We start from the raw sequence: 19,199 nt of genomic DNA, 5'->3' as shown, positions 1-19,199 counted from the left end.
CGCGAACTGAACAGGCACAGGGCTTCTTACATAGGGCTTCTTAGGGGCAGAGTTGTTCCAGGGAGGAGATTTCCAGGATGGGGATGGGTCAGGTTTCAGTCCCTGAACTCACACTGGCTAGGTCTGTCTCCTGCTCAGGGATGGGTTGGTTTTCTGCTCAGGGCCAGGGGCAGATTTGGCTCTGGTTTCAGGGCCAAAGTGTGTGTTCCTCTCACTGGTCCCTTTTAGCGTTTTGGCTCTCATTTTTAGGCTCAGGGCGTATTTCTTTCCCTGGCTCTGATTCGAGGGACAAAGTGTGTTTCCTTGGCGCTGGTTTCAGGGTCCGGCTGTGTTTCCTTGGCTGACCCCTTGCCCCTACACTACACTCACCACACCCAAGCAGTAGGCCACTGTACATGCACAGGTGAGTAATTAATTTACTTATTCCCTCATCTGCTGATTGGCACTTGGGTGGCCTCCACCTTTTGAAAACAACAGGAAGATTTCACATTCTTGTTAGGTGGAATCAGAGCTCGATATCTACCAAGCTGTCAAAAGAGTATTTTCCAAAGAAAGCATTCCGTTAGGAAAAGAAAGTGGGAGGGGGGTTGTCCAGTAGAGGGCAAGCAAAAGAAAGCATGGGCGCCTGGTCACGTCCCTGCGAGGCCCGGCCTGCCACCATGCTTCTTGCCGTGATGATGATGATGATGAAGATGATGATGAAGATGATGATAATGACGATGACGATGATGATAATGATAGGCTACACCTTTTAAACTGTAAGCCAGTCCCCAACTAAATGTTTTCTCTTATGAGAGCTGTCCCCAGAGGCCAGTCTGTGGTGACATCTTGCTTGTACAGACAAATCCTGCCTGCCCTGGGAAGGACAAAAGGCAGTTGGGTCTCTACAAGACACCAGACACGCAGTCAGGCGTAGGCCAACAAAGAACTGAACGTCCAAACTAAGAGCTGAAGACATTAATTAGAAAGTAGGTGTTTATGGCTTTATTATGCGTTATTGTGGCTGTGTATGCTTTATTAAATAAAGGAGAGCAGCCATGAAGATATACGTAAAAAGCGCTTCTTCAGATTTGCCAGGCACACAACTTCTTTGATATTTTGTTGTTGTTAGCTTTGTTTAATTCAAAGCATTTCCCATGTATTCTGTTTGGTTACAGGGATCCAATGTGGAGCATATACAATAACAAATCAGAGGAACGCTGAGTTAGAAATAGTGGGAGTGGGTGAATAGGAAAGTACCCGCTTTGTTAGGTAGTCATATAAGGTACGCATCCTTTCAAGAACCTCGAGAATTAAACTCTATTGTTTCCTTAATTTTGCAGGAATCATAACAGGGACTTATAAAAGGCTTACAGGCACAAGCATAAAAGATAGAGTGTAGACCAACATGGATTGGGACTAAAATATAAAAGACCCCCAAACGGGATGAGGGTCCAGGGGTGGTGGCGGGGGGGGGGGGCACTGTAACACGTACCCTTTAGTGTTTTGGGCTTCCTCTAATACTTTATCCTGTTACTTACACTGATTAACATGGCCTCAAGGAAGTGAATATTTGGGACCAGAAACAAACAAACAAACAAACAAACAGCAAAACCAAAATCCAAAAACAAAAAACAAAACAAACAAAAAAAAAATCTCTCCCTGTGGGCTAATGAATTAATTGCTAATTTCAGGATTACTATTAAGGCTAAGGGACCTCAGACAGTGGAACCAGATGTATTCCTGGTGCACAAAGGACCTTGGGGACACATCCCCCCATGGAGGGATAACTGCCTTAACCTAGAGACAGGAGAGAAGTCCTAGTCCCTACTTCACATGACCTGTCAGATCTACATGACCCCAACTTGATGACATTCCCCTACATATGGAATTGGGGTGGGGGGATGGGAGGGAGGGTGGTCAGGGTGCATGTGAGGGGGCAGAGCAGGTAAAAGGGAGGGAAGGAGGGAGGGAGGGCGAACTGGGATCGACATGTACAATAATAAATAAATACATGAATACTAAATAAAAAGATTACTATTAAGGAAGGTGTTAAATTCTGTGAATCAGAAACATACCACAAGTAAATGGAGTTAATTATTATTTTCATTTCATCATGCCTTTGCGTGATGAAGGATAATAATTTCTCCACTTCAGTAATGCTGATGCTTAAAATGCTTAATTAAAGTCAGACCTACTTTGGTTCCTAGGGAAAACAGACTTTGTGTTTTAAACAATAAAATATAATACGGTAAAAACAGAAAGCTGACACAGCCGTATCGGACAACACAAACAGAAGGAAAAGAGCCCAAGAAGTGGCCACAGGCATCGGGAACCCACTTGTTTGAACATTCGGGACTCTCACAAAGACACCGAACTGGAAGCCATACACGGAGGGCCTGGTGCAGACCCTTGCAGGCCCTGTGTATCCTGCCTCCGTCTCTATGAGTTCAGATAAGATCTGAACGTCCTTCATTTGGAGGGTCTCGTTTTCTTGGGGTCCTCCATCCCCACTTGCTTAAACTCTTGCTGCCTCCTCTTTCACAGAGTTCCCTGAGTCCTGAGGGGTGGGATTTGATGGATGCATCCCATTTTAGCGCTGCGTGCTCCGTGGTCTCTGGCTCCCTGCATAATGTCTGTCTGTGGGTCTCTGTACTTGTTCCCATCTGCTGCCGAAGGAGGCTTCCGCGATGAGGGTCGAGCAAGGCACACATCTGTGAGTAGAGCAGAATGTCATTAGGAGACATTTTATTGCTACGTACTTGGCTTTGTGGGAATTTTTGTTTTGTTTTGATTGTTTGTTTTAGAGCAGTAGCACTGTGCTCCCAAGTCTCAGGCTCTTGGTCACCCAAGCAGTGCCAGGTCTCAATCTCGATGACTGGGCCTTAAATCAGGTATTGTTTTGTAACTCCCACAGGCTTTGTGTGGACTTTGCCCTAGCATGTCTCGCAGGCAGGACAGCATTAGAGATCAAAGCGTTTGTGGCTGGCTTGGTGTGCAGAGTACCTACCTTCCTGTACCAAAGGCACCAGAACCTTGGAGTGGAGGCTCGGTGTCGGTACCAGCTCAGCTCGACTTCTCCATGTTCAATGAGTTGTGTAGGTATTTTCCTAAGCAGTGGGGGCTTGCCCTCAGTTTGTGGAGAGCAACCTCTTTCGACCCTTGGCAACAGCCTGGGTTGTTTGGGGGGAAATCCACGGGAACCTTTTGGGCAAAACCACACTTAGATGTAACCCAATCCTCGTGCTGCAACCTTCATTTGGTGACAAGAGATGGCCAGTTGGGTCTCGTCTCCCACATTATTCTGGTGATTTCATTTAGATTGTCTTCATGTATGTATGTGTTTTTGGAAGCTTCGACTCTCTTAGGTTTCCATACTACCCCTCAAATGGTCCTTAATCTTAGCTCTCTCCCCCCATATCACCCCCACTCCCCCCACACACACTTAATCCTCCCATTCCAGTCCCCGAATCCTTCCATAACCATCTATTCTATTTGCCTTTCCTAAGGAGGTATGTCTGCCCCAACCCCGGTCCCTTACTCTCTACCTCAGATCTGTGGTTCTGTGGGTTATAGCTTGGCTTTTCATTGACTTATTATATAGCATCAATCCACATATAACTGAATACATACCATATATCTCCCTCTCAGCCTGGGATACCTCACTCAGGATTTCTTTTTTCTTCCTTCCTTCCTTCCTTCCTTCCTTCCTTCCTTCCTTTCTCTCTTTTCCTTTCTTTTCCTTCCTTTCTTTCTTTTTCTTTTTCCTAGCTCCATGAATTTACCCATGATTTTCATGCTGTGGTGTTTTAAGAGGCCGAGTCGTATCGTACTCCATTGTGCAAATGTACTACATTTTCTTTATCCGTCATCATTTGGTTGAGTGACATCTAGGTTGTTTCTGATTTCTGGCTATCGTGAATAGAGCAGCAACAAACGTGGTTGAGCAAGTGTCTCTGTGGGAGGACGAAACGTCTTTTTGGGTCTATGCGCAAGGTGGTATAGCTGGATCTTGAAGTAAATCAATTCCCATCTCCCCTGGGAACTGGCACACAGATTTCCATAGTGGCTGTACAAGTTTGCGCTCCACCAGCAGTGGAGGAGTGTTCCCCTTGCTCCACGTCCCCTCCAGCATGGGCTGTCACTTGTGTTTTTCACCTTAGTCGTTGGGACAGGTGGAATGTCAGAGTCGTTTTGATTTGCATTTCCCTGACGGCCAAGGGTGTTGAACATTTCTTCAAGTGTTTCTCTGCCGTTTGAGATTCCTCTTTTGAGAATTCTCTGTTTAGAACTGTGCCACCGGGTAATTTGTTTGCTTGGTGGCTAGTTTCTATGCGTTCTTTATTTCTACATTTAGACTATTAGCCCTGTATTGGATGGGCACACAGACTTCTAAAACTGAAGGTGGGTCAATCCATCCACATCACTGCGATTTTAACATAAAGGGAGAACAAGTGAGCAGCAACCATAAAAGAATAAACAATTCAAACGTTATTAGTGGCTGGACAATGGACTGTAAATAGACTGTAAGGAGCTACCATTCTGCAAATCTGAGAGTGACGGCTTTAACATATGCTACTGCGTGATGTATTGGTGAGTATATGTAACAAGGGGAATCCCACCTGCTGTCATAGAATAATTGAGGCGTTTCTGAATATTAAAGTCTGATTTGCTTGCCTATGAATGACCCGTCAACTCTACTTGTTTATGTGCTGTAAACCGTTTGTCATATGAGCCAGGTGACAAGATTATTGGTGCTGTCATTACCCAGGGGGGCTGGAACCAGAAAGTAAGTGGGAAATCTACAGACACGAAACGGAATACTCTGAGGAGTTCCAACGGTGAGGTGATACAGGCTAGCAGAAGGAACATGTGAACCTTATCAAACTGTCCAGAGGCCGGTTCGGATGCAAGGTTGAACGTATGCAGGGGTTGGGGGTACAAAGTAGGTGTTACATAAAAATATTAATGCTGCTGCTGGGAAAGTTAGGGATCAGGGGAAGAAGAGGGTGCAGAATAGATGCAACCCCATACACAGAATCGGGCGAGCCTGTTTCCCACAAGTAACCAGTGCCTTTCCTTTCTTTATTAAAAAAAATTCATTAATAAATAAATAAAACTAAAAAAGTATTTATTTTTTTCATGCGTATGTATGTGTGCCTGGGCTTATGTGTGTGCACCAGATGCTCATATGTATGAAGGGAGCTTCGGAGGTCAGAAGAGCCACGAATCCCCTGCTACTGGAGTCCAGGGATTGTGAGCCCTCGTGTGGGTGCCGGGAACTGAACCCCCCCCCGAGCTATGTAGGAGCTGCAAGTGCTCTTAACTACTGGGTCATCTCTCCACGTAGGAACGGAATATTTAAAGACAGGAGGACTAAGGGGAAAGCCATTCCTCCGCTGGGAAGTGTGGATTGAGGGAGGACGTAAGAGACAAGTACTGCCGGCCCACTTATCGGTGCTGAAGGAAGTTTGGGCCTTGCGCTAGTCTCGTTCTCCCTCGTCCCTGGATCATTGGCTAAGCGGAGGCTCAGTGAAGACGCCTTGGGGAGAGAGGCTGCTGGCAGCCAGCACTCAAGGCTACAGCAGTAATTCCCATAGCCTCCACGGGCCAGAGGGTTTGAGCAGGCGGGGGTTAAACCGGGCGCACGAGCATGCGCACTGCCCCGGCCAATCAGCGAGGCCCGTGACCAGCCTCCCGGCCAATCAGAGAGGCCCGTGCCCCGGAAGGCGGGGCCTGAGCCAGTAGCGCCTATTTTAGCGGGAGGAACGCACCCGGGAGGCTCTGAGCTCTGAGGAGGCAGAGTGAGGCTGTGTCAGCAGGTGGTGACTCCCAAGTCCCCAGACCCGTGGTAAAGGACTCTGTGGTAAAGCTCCAGCGGTGGCGAAGCGAGGCTGAGGTTTCCTGAATGCTGCCGAGGGAGGAGATTGGGGACTGGGAGGAGGGGGAACCAGGTTGACTCGTGAGGCGATATTCTGGAGTTGTCTCCCTGGGACCTGGCCCAGGACAAGACCCCTGGCGGTGGTTGAGGGAGGGGACCTGAGGGCTGAGGTCCCGGGAGGGGCCAGGCAGGACAGTGTGCAGGGTGGCGGGTGAAGTGAGTACTGTTGGCAGCCCTGCGCTGTCACTAGCTGTCATGGCTGTCTCGGTGTCGCGGGGTGTCCCATGGCTGCCTCGGTGTCCCGGGTTGTCCCATAGCTGTCTCGGTGTACCGGGGCGTCCCATGGCTGCCTCGGTGTCGCGGGGTGTCCCTTGTCTGTCTCAGTGATGGGAGATGTCATTATGTAAGTATGTTTCTCATGCTGGTTACTGAATAAAGCACTGTTGGTCAATAGGAAAGGAAGATAGGTGTTCCCGGGTGTCCCATGGCTGTCTCGGTGTCCCGGGGTTTCCCATGGCTGTCTCGGTGTCCCGGGGTGTCCCATGGCTGCCTCGGTGTCCCGGGGGTGTCCCATGGCTGCCTCGGTGTCCCGGGGTGTCCCATGGCTGTCTCGGTGTCCCGGGGCGTCCCATGGCTGCCTCGGTGTCCCGGGGTGCTCCTAGAGAGTCTGTTCGGTGAATGAATGGGACTCTCACTCAGAAGTGCTGCCCTAGAGACAGAAACAGTTCTGCATGCGGAAGCGCTGGGTGAACTAGTCTTTCTGACCAGAAGCCAGCACCAGATACAGGATGAGGACAGGGTGGGGGTGGGACTCTCCTGAGCAGTGGGGAGCAGACAAGACTTTAGTTTGGGGGTGAATGGCGGGGTAACACCCCATTTTATCCTGGACATAGAAAGGATTGGGACTGAGGGGGTGTGTGACAGGCCACAGAGCCATTTCCTTTGTGGATGTTGCTTGGTTGGTTGGTTGCTTGCTTGCTTGCTTGGTTAGTTTTTCCTAGAGTCCCTTCCTGCACTGGGACAAGTGGAAGCTACCCATTTTATGTTGGATACAGGAAGAATGAGACTCGGAGTGTGTGTGTGTGTGTGTGTGTGTGTGTGTGTGTGTGTGTGTGTGTAGGGGCGGTAGTTAAAACAGGCACCAGCCATCTTCTTTCTGCTGGTCCCTTCCTAGTCCTCTAGCACATGTGGAAAGGACACCAGGCCCAACTCCGTGGAAACCTGATACCTGTCCTTGCGGCTTTCATTTAACTCTTCCTTTAATGTGCCTTTAAACACACAATGTTCAGGACTCCTGTGTATCACAGGGAGGCTGCAGTCATGGCACCCAAGATCAAGAGAAAACCTCCTAAGCAATCGAAGGTGACTCCTGATCCACCATCTGATGATTCACAGGAGCTACGTGAAAATAATCCACCTGAAAATAACCCAGGTGAAATGGGACTGGGGAGGGCTGAGAATGTAGTTCAGTTGGTAAAGTGTTTGTTGGCCTAGTGTACAAGAAACTCCAGGTTCAGATCCCAGAACTTCGTAAGACCAGCTGTGGTGGCCCAAGCCTCCAATACTAGCACCCAGAAGGTGGAATCAAGAAGATCAGAAGCTCAGGGTCATTTTCAGCTACATAGCAAGTTCCAGGCCAGACTAGACTGCATGAGATCTTGTCTCTCAAAAGACACACACACACACACACACACACACACACACACACACACACACTATCAGGATGCCTACATGGCAATTCCTACCCTGTCTCCCCCCAACCCCCCCCCAAGGATAGTCTGATGCATATAGGTGGAGCACAGGGCAGTTCTTGGGTATCGCATGACATCTCAAACATAAAATCCGTTTTCAGAGTGTGTTTGTGTATCTTATGATCTCCATTTGGAGATATGGTTCCTACCATATCACCACATGGCTGCAAAGGCCATACAGCCTCTTGTCCTGGCCCGTGCAGTTGACATACCCAGTGGGTGTCATACAAAGGACATGGTTTACGATGATTTGAACCTGGAGGCCCTTGTACATAAATGTCCCCAGGGTCTCACTGTGTGTTTCATCTACACAGACATGATTCAATTGATGTCTGTCCTAAAGGCTTTCGATGCCATACATTCAGAGAAGACCCCTACTGCAGGTATTTCTTCATGTAAGATGATCAAAGTGGCATACATAACTGGAAAATTACCTCTTCCTCTTCTTCTTCTTCCTTTTTTTAAATTCAATGTAGGAAACAGCCAAGCCCTTGAAACTGGTGGGGAACACAGTTCTTCCCATAAAGCAGCTGGATCAAAGCCAGGTGATATGCTAAAGGAATTATTGCTGTTGATAGTATATTTTCAGAAAAGTCAACTTCTGCTCTTCTGACACATATTCCGTGTAAACCTTGGGACAGAGGACGGTCCTACCCAAGTTAAACATAGTGTTTTACCTATGTTGAATTTAAAGCCAGGGAGCTCTCCTCGAGGGTGAAAATACTGAAAAAGATGTGTGGGGGGGGGGAAAGGGGGAGGGAAGGAGAGATCCTGGTCTATCTTTAGGAGCCATCAGTAGCTTTAGAAAATTGTTTGAAAGTGCTTCAGTGCCAGGAAGTATTTATTCATCAGCAGGAAATGGAAATATATGTCACGCCTTATTCTCATACACTGGACATCACACTAGACATTTTGACTATGGATGATTTGAAGTGAGGAGTATTGGGCCTACAGATGGTGGTTTTAGTTGTTTTGCTTTGCTTTTCTTTTCTTTGCTTTGCTTTGGTTTGTTTTGTTTTTTGAGACCAAGTGTCACCATGTGGCCCTGGCTGGCTTGTTACTCAGTATGTAGATGAGGCTGCCCTCTGATTCACAGAGATCCATCTGCCCCTGCCCCGAAAGTGCTGGTTTAAATTAATTAAAGGCATGTATCACCATAACAAAAAACGGTATTTTTTTTAAATTTTTTTTGGAAGAGAAAAACATGCTGCATTTTTATTATTATCTTGAAAATGAATATAGGAGAGACAAGTCAATAAAGGCAGATGCACTTGACACTGACAGCTGAGAGATGCTGGTGCTCACTGAAAGAGGCAGAGAGTGGGTTTTCTCAGCCTTGTGGGTGATATACCCTGCTAACAGCTCGTTCAGGGTTCTATTGCTGGAACGACAATTTCATATTACTTTAGATGATCTCATTTGTGGCAATCTGTTACAGGAGCCACAAGAAATGAATGTAATCGGCTACTCAAACTTTCCGACTCTTGAGCCAATGTGAGATAGATTAAGGTCACAAACAAGGATGGGAACAGGTGTCACTCAAACCATGAGGTGTCCGCAGCCACCATGGACTGGTGCTCACTTGAGGAAATACTAATAAAATTACATAAATTTTGCATTTCTTGTTGCCGTTAGCTTCAAAAGTCAGCATTTTACACTCTCTCAACATTTGTTCACCTTTCATAGGACTGTAAACATTACTCGAGTGTGTGAAAGTGTACATACAGAGCCATTGAAAGTCTGTAACAGTTCCATGTGACACACTATGTGTCCATCGGGTTCTTGTTCCATCCTTGATACAAAGCCAGAGCGATGGAATCCCCTCCCCCACTTAAAAAATTATATACTGCGAACTCTTAGAAAAGTGGATGAAATTATCTGTATTCCAGATTTTGTTACAGACAAATGGTATGTCTGCTTTTTTAGTTTTGGATTATGCTTTTCCATTTCAGTCATCATGAGTGCTTGTCTCATGTCTTTTTTTCTGTGGTGGGACAGTGAGGGCCAACAACTCAACAGGTCTGCTCTGAAACAGCTCACTCACTGCTGTTCACATTGATTACGTAGCACACACAATGGAGAGTTAGTCAAAGTCAGCATGTGAGCTCTGTAGAACCACAACGAGTCTGGCTCTGAACTGCAATGTCGGACATTAGCCAGACGATCTGTGTTAAAGGTCAAACACAGAACAACTTTAGAGCTTTTGATCTGATAGACCTCTTATTTAGAAATTGTCCAGGAATGGTGGTAGGGTTTTAGCTGAGTGAGAAAGCACTTGCCTAGTATGCTCAGGGCTCTGGGTTCCATCCTCAGTACTGCAATAGAATTGCCCACAAGCCACTTAATTTTGTTCCTTAAACTATTCAAAAATGTCTATGTTCCTTTTCTATTTGTCTAAATCCGGCCACCCCACCCCACCCCCCACCGCACCAACGACTACATTAAATGCACTATTTTCATCTCACCATGGAGTAATCTCTGGACCTTTGGAGACTTTATAAATGGAATGCTCTTACACTTTGCGTAAAGCAGCCCGACAGGTCCTCTTAATGTGTCCTTGAACTGAGGACACTTTGTATATTGATGAAATTGAGACTGTAAATGTCTTCTTAAAGAGAAATTAAACAATACTTTTGAAAATCTTTTTGTAAGTTTTGGTAAATCCCTTTAGCTGTGTTTTACATCTAAAGTACAAGTCTCAATTTTCAAATTAAGGTGTTAGCTGCTATAAATTCCCAGTGACAGGAAGGCGTGGGATACTCTTGACTTTTAGAAAGATGGCTGTATGTTGGTAGCCAGGATCTTTCTAACAGTAGTGCAGTAGTGCTTACCTTATTAACTTAACAATAGATGTTTATGAGGATTTCCAATGCAGGGCCTAGTAAGAAATCTCTTCAAGGCAGGAGAAAAAGGAATGTGCTGAATGTCAGTACTACTGTCTACAACATCGAGCAGAGAATTAACCACTTCCTGAAGCTCCAGCATGAGCGACGGTGAGACTCTTGGCTTTTCCTGTTTTGACACTACAACCTATTCACATTTCTTGGTACTCATGAATAAACCATTTGCTAGGGACACGCTGGCATTTTTATGTTTGTGGAACTTCTAAGGAAACCTTCACATGGCTTAGGTTTGCTATGGAAAACTACACCTTTCAGCCTATAACCTCACATTGTAACCAGAGCCAGCTTTATTGCTAAGCTGTCAGTAAAGATGACCTTTCTGTCTTGTCAATTTAATGCATTTGAATCCGTTCACCATAAAGAATTTGCATGCATCCCATGAATGCGATAGGTGGATTAATGCTGAATATCTCAAAATGCTTTCCATGTAGCAGATACTCAATCATGCGGGGAAAGAGATAAATCTTATAGGAGAATAATCTATAAATTTATGGAGCAGGATAAATTACAAACATATGCGTGTTCCCCGGCACATGGAGAGGAGGAGTGGGTAGGCCTGCACAGAATTCTCTGATGGTAGTGGGGTGCGTGCCCTTTGGATCTGCTCTTCAGATAGAGGATTCTAACCAGAAGTTGTGCTTGTCACACTGACGGATAAATACTTGAGGAATGTGCTGGAAACAACAGTTCCTCCTGAGTTTTCTGTCTCTAAGGGACGGGAAGGGACTGCTGTCTCAGTCAGGGAGGAACAAATCCCGTTAGTGTAGGAGAAAGTAACCCACATCAGCTTCCTGTTCCCTGTCAGAGTATTGCAGATGACATTTCCTCGTCATCCATCGACAGCGTTAGTGAGGGCAAGGCAGTCGTGCTCTGAATATATTTATTGTAATGGAATATCACAGTGTTCCCTGTTATCTTTTACAGGAAGGAGATTTATCAGGAATATTCTCATCAGTTTTTGACTTTGGTCGTGATGTGGAACATAGATGTACACCAAATCAAGAAACAGACAGAAAAACTCTCTGTGAGTATGGGGCTTAGCTTTGAAGGAACCCATTGTATCAGCATCGGATGCAGCAGGGCTTCCTATACCAAGTCTGGAGGGAAGAAAGGGACAGGGCAAGAGCTTGGGGAGACAGGAAGGTAGTTCCATGTGGCCAGGAGGGACTGGCTATCCCACCTCCATCCCCCCCTCTTTGCCGGCCACCGGCTTGCTCCTTTTCAGGCAGAGAGATGGCAAGGTCAGTGATGAGTTAGGAGCCAGAATGGTGGGCGGAGGGTGGGGGGGATGAGCGGGCACTGCCCAGAGAGTGCAGGAGAAGGTATGGGCCTGTAAGCCCAGAGGGAGCCCTTCCTGATCCACAGTGTGCAGACAGGCATCAGGGGCAAGGGCCCCAACAGAGCCTTCTGACACAGTGATCAGAGGTACAGAGTGAGAGCAGTCACTGTGTCTGTGGCCGAGCAGGTGGAGGCTTGGCTCTCACTGCGTCCAGTTCAGACCAGCCCACTCCCCGAGGAGAGGGACGTAAGGCTTCATGCCACGATGGACATGTGATGACTGACTCCCCTTTAACATGGGCATTTGAATGAGCTTTTGGGGACAAGTACTGGGCACGGGACAGTACCATCCTTGAGGGATCTTCCTTCCTGGTGGAGGATGGAGCTGCCCTCCTCATGAAGACTCTGCCTTCCAAAGGTGGGGATGGGAGTGGGGGAGCAGAGGCTGGAATGCGGAGGGAGATGGAGACGCTGTCTAGTCCAGTGGTCAGGAGCATGGCCTCCCTCTGCAGTCTCACCCGTTGGGAGGCAGCCACAGTTCAGTGGCTTGCTCAATCAGACCAACTCGGGAAAAGAATTTGCCTCTGTGCCTCAGATTCCTAGGAGTGAAAGGGGACATTCTTAAAAGTCCCTGTCTCATACAGTGGATAAAAGTATTCAGGTGTGTGTTCTTACACTGTTCCAGGACAGTATCTGAAGCAAGTGTGACAGAATCCTTCCCTGTTAACCATGATTCCTGGCGGCTGGGTGGAGGGGGTGGGGGGGCGGCCCTGCTCATACTGGAAAGGACAAAACGGAGTCAGTTTCCGTGTAGGGGGTGACAGGTGATCAGGACATCTCAGGCTAATTTCTGTAGAAAACAGAGTTCGCCAGCTATGGAGGCCTCTCGTGGGTGAGTTTTCAAGTCCTCGGATACTAATGGGAATGTTTTTGAATACTATGAAGACAGTGTTCCTATTAAGTCAAGGAAATGTCCAAAGTACTTGTTTTAAATTATAGCGTTTAAATGAAATATTGAAGTATTTTTGGCAAGCTCTTCATTTTTCATGGAATGTTGTTATGTCTGTTTATATTTATAGAATATACTTGATGAGCAACAAAAGCTTTATGAGCAATTCCAAGTTATCCACAAGCAGAAAATAGAAGAATTTAAGGAGTTATGTAGTCAACACTTGAAGGTCTGTTGGACATTCCTACAAAATATCCCATTCATAGTGGAGGTCAAAGTACTGGCTTTCTTTCCTTACTGGGGTTCGAAATCCGGGGCTTACACCTGTAAACTTCACTCATTTGCTCACAGTGCTACCATGTCAGATAAATCTAACTACTAAATAAGCTTCTCCTTTCAGGGTTATTATTCATTCAACGCCTTCTGTTAGTATTCAGGCATCTGTAGTGGCCTGTCCTTGGGCTTCTGACAGGGTACGCGCTCCGCTGCAGCCACTAAGAGCACCACCAGTGCACATCACTATGTTCCCTTCTAAAGGGGCCCTGGCCCCTCATCCTATCCTCCTCCTCCTCTCTCTCTCTCTTTTCCTCTCCTTGTCTCTGTTCTGTGCTCTCTCTCTCTCTCCCTCCCTCCCTCTCTCTCTCCCTCCCTCCCTCTCCCTCTTTTTCCCCCTCATTCCTCCCTCTCTGACTCCTTCCTCTCTCTTCTCTCTTGCTGCTCCTGTCTCAGGAGGCCAATCTCCCCATCCCGTTTTTATGACCCCCTCCTCTAATTAAAATCCCCTGTGCTGGAATCCTGTCTCCTGGCATCTTTCTCAAGCGCTGCTTTTCTTAAATTACAACACCTTCAAAACAGCAGTTGGTGCATTGGTAACTTTACCCAGAGTCATACTTATTGTTAGGGGCAAGTGCTGCTTTTTATATCATGGCTTGCTCCCACAATCGGCATTCCCCTTGAACAGTGACATATTCGGTGTAGGCTGTCTACACATCCTTTGTTTCTTGGGCCCCTTTGTTTTCTGGCATTATTGAACTGTGTGTGCGTTGCTGTATGTGGACACTTAGAATGGTAAGACAAAGCCCATAGCATGATGGAGCAAAACAATAAGTGGAGATGAACACTTAGCGAATTGAGAACTATCGACTGTTTTAAGTGCACCTTATCAAATTCTTGTCCTCCAGCACATTGAGCTTGGACATGGGCATGTATATAGTTACTCCTGAATTAATTAGTTGTTGTTCACTCAAATTCTCTTTTCCGAGTTGATGATGTTAAATGCCTCGTGTTCGTATTAAATTTCCTTCATCCAGGCTAATTGATATAATCCCAATCAACCGAGTTAAAAAGAATTCTTTTCATGTTTTGTCGTACTTGGCACACACTGGGACACATGTGTGCAGGCCTGCTAATTTGAAGTGCTTTTGAGTAGTGGCTGTCAAGCTGCAGTCCTCAGGGGAGGCCTTCGAACTCATCCTGCAGGTTTGAGGTAGCTGTTAGTCTCACCCTCATCTCAGGACTGCATTTCCGGGGGTGCCCTTCGTCATCTGCACCGTACATACCACACGCTGCCTCCTCTTCCTTTTCCTCCTCGTCCTCCCCTCCTTACCCTCTCCCTCTTCCACCCCCTCCCTCTCCTCCACCATCGTGGTCTTTGTCTTCATCTTCTTTGTCTCCTCCTCCTCTGTTTTCCTCTCTACCCACCTCCACCACCCCGCTCCCCACCGCCCACAGCCACCTCTCCTATTCTGCCTTTGAGGACAGACATTCACGGTTTGTGCTATTATATTCAGTTTGCTTACTGTAACGTTTCCCCTATAGTCATGCCGCTCCTGTCTCTTCTTGCTTTCCTCCCGGAATATTAATCTTTCTGTGAACCTGTAGTCAGTCATTAACCTCCATTTTTACCTGCATATGTCAAAAAGTTGCCCATCCATCCTGATGCTAAAGTGTTGTGTAATTTCTGGTTCCGTATTCACTTCCGTCACTGAAATATAGAAGAGATCATCTAATAGTTTTGCAATTCTTCTATATGTCACCACAGTGTGTTTATAAATAGACAGAATCTCTCTGTGTAGCCCCAGCTGGCCTGGAACTCACTATGTAGTGGCTGTTCTTCTACTTGTGGTGATCCTCCTGCCTCTAGCGTTGGAGTGATGGAATTACAGGCATGCATTACCAGGCCTCTCTGCAGGTCTTAATGCAACAGATTTGATGTGGTATATCCTGATTCATTCATTGTTGAACATTCAGTCCTGATCATAGCCATCCTAATCACACAAAGTTGTGCGTCTCCACTTGTAGCTGTATTATGCTCGGCTTCACGTTTCCACATTCCTTTAATGGGTATTTTGATTTTCATATACTATACAGTATACGTTTACTTTGGGATAGTTAATGGCCATACCTTGTACTGTAATACATACCGCTTTTGAAGTGCAACTGTCCACAGTGTTGAACTGAGATGACCATCAGCGACTTCTAATTAGCCACGTCTTTTGGTTTTAGAATCTACGGGCTATTAAGAGTTGTCGCCGAAAAGCTATTATCGAGGAAGCCAGAAAACAAATGGACATCTTGGAAAGGAAACTTACTACAGAAACTGTGAGTAGAACGTTATTTTTTTTTTAAATGAGGGTGGGTGGGATTATATAAGCATTAAATATTTTCTTTCCTAAAGTATATGTTATATCAACACAAACATTAATCAGATGTTTAATACCCTTGTTCAGGTAAAGCTGCAGGAAGAAAAACCTGATGCTAGATCATCTCTTCTATCCCTGCTATTCTCATAACACCTTGAAGAAAGAAGCTCAACCACCATCATACGATTTCATCAAACTATTATCTGTGTGAATCTATGGCGCCACGGAGACTGCAATTGAAATGATTGTAACTGCCGCGTCCACAGCTGTGAGGTGCCAGAAAACCTTTACTGAGAATGCTTTGTTTTTCAAATTTATTGTGCACGTAGTATGTGCACGTCAGTGATATACGGCATGTTCTGTACACTTAAAGCTCCTGCCCTGTGATTTCATAGATACGGGTATAGCTCTACCTGCCGTGGGAAGTCTTTACTTGGAAACTTTTGATTGAATAAACGTGAAATTGTTTCAGACTTGCTGGGATGAGTCACTGAATTGCACCCTCCTCCTGACATCTCACGCCTTTTAAAACAGAGGTGTGCTGTCACCGGCGTTTCTGCATGGGTCCAGTTGTAGCCCCGGCCACTTTGTCTCATTGTGTCCTGTTGTGTAGAAGCATTGGAAACAGACCGCGTTCAGCATCTCCCATCTTCCACAAGTGGAACTCGTTCCTCCACAGTCAATGAGGGCTTCCCCTCTGGGATCACTTTACTTCATAAACTGAATTATCCGGGGTGGGGTGGGGTGGGAGTGGGGGTGGGGGTGGGATGGGATGGGATGGGATGGGATTGGGAGATAATTCCCACTTTGTGCAAAGTATGTGTAGGCATATGGACCTTTACTACTCTTTCCAACTTTGAATATCTCCTACTTGAGATGTTCTGACTATCAATACCAAATGATAAATACATTACCAAAGTATTGAATCATGTGTTACTCAAGTGTGTGTGTGTGTGTGTGTGTATGTGTGTGTGTGAAGTACCCTGGTATTGTAGTTAAAGGTAATTGTGACCCATTATGAAGTGTGGTTCAGGGAACTGAACTCAGGATCCCTGAAAGCACTGTTGTAAGGAGTAAGGTTTTTCCTCCCACCACCAGTCTTGTCCCACTGTCGTGCCAACCACAAATAACACACAGAGACTCTGTATTTGATATAATTCGGTTGGCCAGTTACTTGTTTCTTATTGGCTAGCTCTGTTTTAAGTATTAACCCATTTCTGTTAATATAAGTACTTGCACGTGATCTATCTTACCAGAGAGCCGGCTGGCTTCCTGCTCTCTCCAGACTCTCCATCTTGACTCCTCCTTACTCCTTCCTCTTTCTTCCTTGTCTCCTATTCCTTCCTATCAACCTTTCCTATTAGCCAACAGTGCTTTATCCATTAGCCAGTATGAGAAACATTTTCAGAATGACATCTCCCATCACACTGTAAGCATTCTTAATTACTGGGCCCTTTCCCTAGGTCAAAAATCAGTAACCCTACTATATACAGACGACAAACAGGCTGAGAAAGAAATCGGAGAAACAGCACCCTTTACAATAGCCACAAAAAACATAAAGTATCTTGGTATAATGCTTACAAGTGAAAGACCTGTATAATAATAAGAACTTATATGGGTACTTCAATTTTATGTGGTAACTAGCACAAAGGTATACATGTGGGAAAATGATGGGTAAGCATCGCTTACATTGTAGAAGTATAGACTGTGAAGAAGATAACTGCACTTCAGTTGACCTTGCTCTGGCCTAGACCATCACTAACAAGGCCACTAAGAGGTCAAATTCATAGATTTCCAACTTTGAAATATCTAATATTCTGAGTTTAGGACAGATTAGAATTTCTTTACAGGAGATTCTGATAATTAAATTGCACCCCATTGTATATAACATTTTTAAAAAATAAAAAGAAGTAAAATATATAACCTAAAGACATAAATCACTACCAATCAGGTTATCTCCTTGCAATTTCTCTTTCCAATGGTCTTTCATCCTTTCGTTCATAGATAGAAACACCTACTTTGCATTTCTTTGTGCTGCCTGGTCACAGGACATGGCCAGTTCAGGCTACATATACTCAATCATACCACAAGGACACTTGCCCAAGTATGTTTATAGCAGCTTTATTCATACTAGTCAGAACTTTGAAACAACCTACATAAAAATGTGGTACGTTTAGACAATGGAGTACTACAGTGCTAAAAAGCAACAACATCTTGGAATTCACAGGCAAATGCATAGAACCAGAAAAGATCATCCTAAGTGAGGAAATTCAGACCCAGAAAGACAAACATAGTATGTACTCACTCATTAGTGAATATTAGATGTAAAGCAAGGGATAACCATGCTACAATGCATAGAGTCGGAGAGCCTAAATATCAAGGAGAGATTGGTTGAGGGGGAGAGGGAATGCTCAGATCTCCTTGTGAAGGAAAAATAGAAGACATCTCTTGGGTGGATTGGGGGTGGGTGGGATGGAAATGTGAGGGTTCAGGTGAGGGATGGAGAGGGAAAGTACTAAATGAGAAAACTGGAAAGGGGGCATTTGTTGGTCTGGTAGAAATCTAGTGCAAGGGAAACTCTCAGGAATCTACAAGGATGACCCCATCTGAGATGCTAAGTTTTAGAGATATTAAATCCTAGTGAATCACCACTTGCATCAGTGAAATTTTCATTCAGACTTAATATGTCTTCTTTTGTTTGCAATTGTGACATATGTCTGTCATTGTAGAACCTGGGAGCCTGAACAGTACCATCAAGAGTTCGAGGCCAACTTGGCTATATAGTGAGTTTGAAGCCAGCCTGTACTACATAGGAAGATGCTAGCTGAAAAAAAACATTAGAGGGTGAGGATACACAGATGAAAATGAATTATTTTTATTAATTTGTTTAATATTGTCACCAATTGAGTTGCATCCTCCAATTTTATCTGGTGAAGTTTTCACCTCTATTACATCACAATGGGACTTGTAAATATATAATGAGACATATTAACATGAATATTGTATTTGAGTGCTTTGTGTATCTGCACACAGAAAGAACACCACATGAAGAGGAAGGCAGAGATGAATCTATACACCAAAGACTACCAAAGATTATGAGCAAAGCACCAAAAAGTAAGAAATCCTTGGAATAGGTTCTTTCTCACCACCCTCAGAAGGAATCAACCCTTCAGTATACTGAGTAGGACTTCTGACTTCCAGAACTGAGAGACAACGTTTCTGCTGCTTTAGCCACCATTTTAGTTACTTTTCTATTGTTGTGAGGACATGCCAGGACCAAGGCAACTTATAACGGAAGCATTTTAAATGGAAACATTTTTACAATTTCCGGGGTTAGTCCATGAAAATCATGGCATTGGAGCAGTATGAGAGCTCACATTTGATCCACAAGTTGCAGGCAGATGAGAGGGGTTGGGGAGAGAGGACTGATGTGGAATTTTGAAACCTGAAAGCCGCCCCACGTGACACACCACTCCAATAAGGCCAAACTTTCTAATCATTTCAAAATAATTTACAGTAACTGAAAACCAAGCATTAAAACATATAAGCATATGGATACAGTTATTTATGATCCCATGAACCATTATTATCTCTATTAGCATCCAGAAGCTGTCTCTAGAAAGACATATAGTTGCCTAATACAGATGGCATGGCTCATCTCCAAAAAGTCCAAGATGCTGCATGGCAATCCTCCCATAAGTGCTAGCCTTAAGTCATACACAAAGGCACAGATGACTCTGACACTACAGGGTCTGTAAGACCAGATGATCCAAGAACTGTGTTGTATCACAGTTTGACATTGCTCAAGTATCTCTC

The 19,199-nt window shown here is 45.2% G+C and overlaps 1 protein-coding gene across 1 annotated transcript; it reads left to right on the top strand.

Moving 5' to 3' along the window:
- Positions 1-7,160: 7,160 nt before the first annotated feature.
- On the top strand, positions 7,161-15,634 carry LOC127217327 (synaptonemal complex protein 3-like). The gene is made up of 7 exons (XM_051178277.1): positions 7,161-7,292; positions 8,088-8,156; positions 10,487-10,604; positions 11,439-11,538; positions 12,872-12,970; positions 15,247-15,342; positions 15,471-15,634. The coding sequence occupies exons 1-7, from the start codon at positions 7,181-7,183 to the stop codon at positions 15,531-15,533; spliced, it is 657 nt and encodes a 218-aa protein (XP_051034234.1). The 5' UTR covers positions 7,161-7,180; the 3' UTR covers positions 15,534-15,634.
- The last annotated feature ends 3,565 nt before the right edge of the window (positions 15,635-19,199 follow it).

This window comes from Phodopus roborovskii, unplaced genomic scaffold (assembly GCF_943737965.1).
Source record: "Phodopus roborovskii unplaced genomic scaffold, PHOROB, whole genome shotgun sequence".
Classification (NCBI taxonomy): Eukaryota; Metazoa; Chordata; class Mammalia; order Rodentia; family Cricetidae; genus Phodopus; species Phodopus roborovskii.
Note: the sequence above shows the minus strand (reverse complement) of the source record. Positions and strands in the feature narration are given on the sequence as shown.